General features: G+C 59.1%; 2 protein-coding genes across 2 annotated transcripts; both read left to right on the top strand.

Moving 5' to 3' along the window:
- The first annotated feature begins 1,738 nt into the window (after nt 1-1,738).
- LOC104468542 (mucin-2-like) lies at nt 1,739-2,935 on the top strand. The gene is made up of 2 exons (XM_010082724.1): nt 1,739-1,988; nt 2,403-2,935. The coding sequence occupies exons 1-2, from the start codon at nt 1,739-1,741 to the stop codon at nt 2,933-2,935; spliced, it is 783 nt and encodes a 260-aa protein (XP_010081026.1).
- A 1,160-nt stretch (nt 2,936-4,095) lies between these two features.
- On the top strand, nt 4,096-4,299 carry LOC104468543 (mucin-2-like). The gene has a single exon (XM_010082725.1). The coding sequence runs from the start codon at nt 4,096-4,098 to the stop codon at nt 4,297-4,299; it is 204 nt and encodes a 67-aa protein (XP_010081027.1).
- Nucleotides 4,300-4,519: the final 220 nt, after the last annotated feature.

Genomic DNA, 4,519 nt, shown 5'->3' on the forward strand with positions numbered 1-4,519 from the left:
GTCCCCCAGGCCAACGACCCCCATGCCATCCATCACCGAGACAACAGTCCCCATACCAACTGTCACCGAGAAAACCGTCACCAACACAACCGTCCCCACGCCAACCATCGCTGAGACAACCGTCCCCACGCCAACCATCGACAACACAACAAACCCAACACTAACCGTCACCACGACAACGGTCCCCACACCAACCGTCGCTGAGAAAACCGTTCCCCACGCCAACCGTCCCCCACCGAGACAACAGTCCCCATACCAACTGTCACCGAGAAAACCGTCACCAACACAACCGTCCCCACGCCAACCATCGCTGAGACAACCGTCCCCACGCCAACCATCGACAACACAACAAACCCAACACTAACCGTCACCACGACAACGGTCCCCACACCAACCGTCGCTGAGAAAACCGTTCCCCACGCCAACCGTCCCCCAGGCAAACCGTCCCACAGCCCAACAGTCGCAGAGACAACCGTCTCCATGCCATCCGTGCCCACGCCATCTGTCACTGAAACAACCATTGCCAAGACAACCATCCGCATGCCAACCGTTACCTAGACATCTGCATCCACGCCAGCCGTCGCCGCGACAACTACCCCCATGCCAACCGTTCCCGATGCAACCGTCCCCAGGCCAACAAAAATCGTCCCCGAGACAACCCTCCCCAAAACAACCATCCCAACGCCTACGGTCCCCATGCCAACCATCCCCACACCAACTGTTGCCACGCCAACCGTTGCCAAGACAATGGTCCCCACGCCAACCATCGCCGACACAACCGTCCCCGGTCACTGACATGACTGCACCTATGCCAACTGTCCCTGATACAACTGCCCCCAGACCAACCCTCCCCACAACAACCATCCCCGATGCAGCCGTCCCCACAATAAACGTTCCCGAGACAACCGTCCCCAAAATAACCATCCCAACGCCAATGGTCCCTACACCAACCGTTGCTATGCCAAACGTCGCCGAAACAACGATCCCCACGCTAACCATCTCTGAGACACCGGTCCAGACGCCATTGTCCCTGAGACAACCGTCTCCAAGACAACTATCACCAAGACAACCGTGCCCACGCCAAGCGCCGCCCAGGCCAACCATCCCTCAGGCCAACACTAGCTGAGACAACCGCCCCCAAGCCACCCATGCCTATGCCAACTGTCACTGAGACAACCATCCACATACCAACCGCTACCTAGACATCTCCATCCACGCCAATCATCGCCGTGACAACTGCCCCCATGCAACCGTCCCCAGGCAAACTGCCCCCACAAAAATCATTCCATGAAACAATCCTCCCCGAAACAACCATCCCAACACCAACCGTCCCCACACCAACTGCCCCCACACCAACCATTGCCACAGCAACAGTCCCCACGCCAATCGCCGCCACACGAACCGTCGCCGAGACTACGGTCCCCACACCAACCGTCATCACGCCAACTGTCACCACGCCAACCGTTACCGAGACAACAGTCCTCACACCAAGCATCGTTGAGATAACTGTTGCCGAGACAACGGTCATCGCACCAACTACCGCCAAAAAACCATCCCCACGCCAACTGTCGCCGAGACAACGGTCCCCACGCCAACCGTCACGACACCAACTGTCACCACGCCAACCCTCGTCGAAACAACAGTCACCACGCCAACCATCGCCGAGACAACGGCCCCCACACCAACCGTCACCGAGACAACACTCCCCACGCCAACCGCCGCCGACACAACGGTCCCCATGCCAACGGCCCTGCCAACCTTCGCTGAAACAACAGTTCCCACGCCAACCATCGCCCAGACAACCGTCCCCACACCAACCGTGACCGAGACACCCGTCACAGAGACACCCGTCCCAGAGACTCCCATTGCTGAAACAACGGTTCCCATGCCATCGGTCCACACGCCAACCGGACCCGAGACAACCCTCCCCACTCCAACCACCCCCATGCCAACCAGCACCACGCCAACCGTCGCCATGCCAACCGTCAGCAACACAACCGTCGCTACGCCAACTCTTACTAGGACAACCACCCCGAAGCCAACCGTCCCCAGGCCAACTGTCGCTGAAACAACCACCTCACGCCAACCGTCCCACAGGCCAACTGTCCCCATGCCAACAGTCACTGAGACAACCGTCCCTAAGCCATCTGTGCCTACGCCATCACTGAGACAACCATCCCCACGGGAACCATTGCCTGACCATCTGCATCCACGCCAACCGTGACAGTGCCAACTGCCCCCATACCGACCATCCCCGATACAAGCATCCCCAGGCCAACTACTCCCAACAAAAATCATCCACGGGACAACCCTCCCCAAAACAACCATCCCAACGCCAACGTTCCCCACGCCAAACATCACCACAGCAACAGTCCCCACGTGAACCGTCGCTGAGACAACAGTCCCCACGCCAACCATCACCGAGACGATAGTCGCCACGCCAACTGTCGCCAAAACAACGGTCCCCACGCCAACCGTTGCTGAGACAACGGTTCTCACGCACACCATAGCCACGCCAACTGTCACTAAGACAATGGTCCCCACGCCAACTGTTGCCAAGACAACCATTGCCAAGACAACAGTCCCCATGCCAACCGTCACCGAGACAACAATCCCCATAACAACTGTCGCTAAGACAACCGTCCCCAAACCGACCATGGCCACGCCAACCGCCACTGAGACAACCGTCACAAAGACAACCATCAGCAAGACAACCGTCGCCATGTCAACCGTCCCGATGCCAACTGTCGCCATGACAACCGTCCCCACGCCAACCGTCGCCGTGTCAACCGTCGCCACGCCAACCGTCCCCGAGACACCCGTCACAGAGACACCCATGGCTGAAACAATGCTCCCTACGCTGATGGCCCTATACGCCAAACGGGCCGAAGACAACCCTCCCCACACCAACCACCCCCACACCAACCGTAGCTGAGACAATGGTCCCCACACCAACCGTTACCAAGACAACGGTTCCCACACCAACCGTTGCCCGGCCAAGCGTCACCACACCACACCAACTGTCAACAAGACAACAGTCCCGACGCCAACTGTCCCCACGCCAACCGTTGCTGAAACAACTATCCCCAATGCGAACCGTCACCCAGGCCAACGATCCCCATGTCAACCGTCACCGAGACAACAGCCCCATGCCAACCATCACCACGCCAACCATTGCAGAGAAAATGGTCCCCACGCCAACCTTCACCATGACAACCGTCACCAAGAAAATGGCCCCCATGCCATCCGTTGCCACGCCAACCGTGGCCGTGAAAACTGCCCCCATGCCAACCGTCCGTGATGCAACCATCTGCAAGCCAACTGTCCCCACAAAAATCGATCCCTACGCAGCCCTCCCCAAAACAACTATCCCAACGCCAACGGTCCCCACGCCAACCGCCGCCACATCAACAGTCCCCACGCCAACCGTCGCAGAGACAGCGGTCACCAAAACAACCGTCGCCAGGTCAACTATCGCTGAGACAACCATCCCCACGCCCCCCACCCACCGCCAAGACACCCGCCCCCACGCCGACCGTCACAGAAACAACGGTCCCCACACCAACCGTCGCCGCGCCAACCATCGCTGCGCCAACCATCGCTACACCAACCATGCCCATGCCAACAGTCACTGAGACAACCAACCCCACGCCAACCACCCACATACCAACCGTTGCCTACACATCTGCATCCACACCAACCGTCAACGAGACAACTGTCCCCACACCAACTGTCGCTGTGACAACGCCATCCCAAATACAACCGTTCTCTAGGCCAACTATCCCCACAAAAATCGTCCCCAAGACAATCCTCCACAAAACAACCATCCCAACGCCAACGTTCCCCATGCCAACCATCGCCACAGCAACAGTCCCCATGCGAACCGTCGCACAGACAACGGTCCCCACACCAACCGTTGCTGAGACAACGGTTCTCACGCCAACCATTGCCACGCCAACCGTCACATAAACAACCGTCCCCATGCCAACCGTCGCCGACACAGTGGTCCTCACGCCAACCGTCGCTGACAGAACTGTAGCAAAGACAACCACTCCCACTCCAACCACCGCTGAGACAACCGTCCCCAAGCCAACCATGCCCCCGCCAACCGTCACTGAGACAACCGTCGCAAAGACAACCATCAGCAAGACACCCGTCCCCATGCCAACCGACACCGTGACAACCATCCCCGCGCCAACCATTGCCGTGTCAACCGTTCCCACGCCAACCATCACCAAGACACCCATCCTGGAAACACCCCGTCCCCGATGCAACCGTCCTGGAAACACCCATTGCTGAAACAACGGTCCGCACGCGATCCGTCCACATGCCAACCGGACCGGAGACAACTCTCCCCACGCAAAAAACCCACACGCCAACCATCACCACGCCAACCATCGCCGAGACAACGGCCCCCACACCAACCGTCACCGAGACAACACTCCCCACGCCAACCGCCGCCGACACAACGGTCCCCATGCCAACGGTCGCCGAGGCAATGGTCCCCACGCCAACTGTC

Source organism: Pterocles gutturalis, unplaced genomic scaffold (genome assembly GCF_000699245.1).
Source record: "Pterocles gutturalis isolate BGI_N339 unplaced genomic scaffold, ASM69924v1 scaffold1640, whole genome shotgun sequence".
NCBI classification, from domain to species: domain Eukaryota; kingdom Metazoa; phylum Chordata; class Aves; order Pterocliformes; family Pteroclidae; genus Pterocles; species Pterocles gutturalis.

What these genes read in the sequence shown, in the direction of transcription:
- LOC104468543 (XM_010082725.1), top strand. Translation starts at nt 4,096, where the DNA reads ATGCCCCCGCCAACCGTCACTGAGACAACCGTCGCAAAGACAACCATC.
- LOC104468542 (XM_010082724.1), top strand. Translation starts at nt 1,739, where the DNA reads ATGCCAACGGCCCTGCCAACCTTCGCTGAAACAACAGTTCCCACGCCA. An exon ending in CGTCGCCATGCCAACCGTCA is followed by an intron (nt 1,989 to 2,402) that starts GCAACACAACCG and finishes CTGAGACAACAG; the next exon opens with TCCCCACGCCAACCATCACC.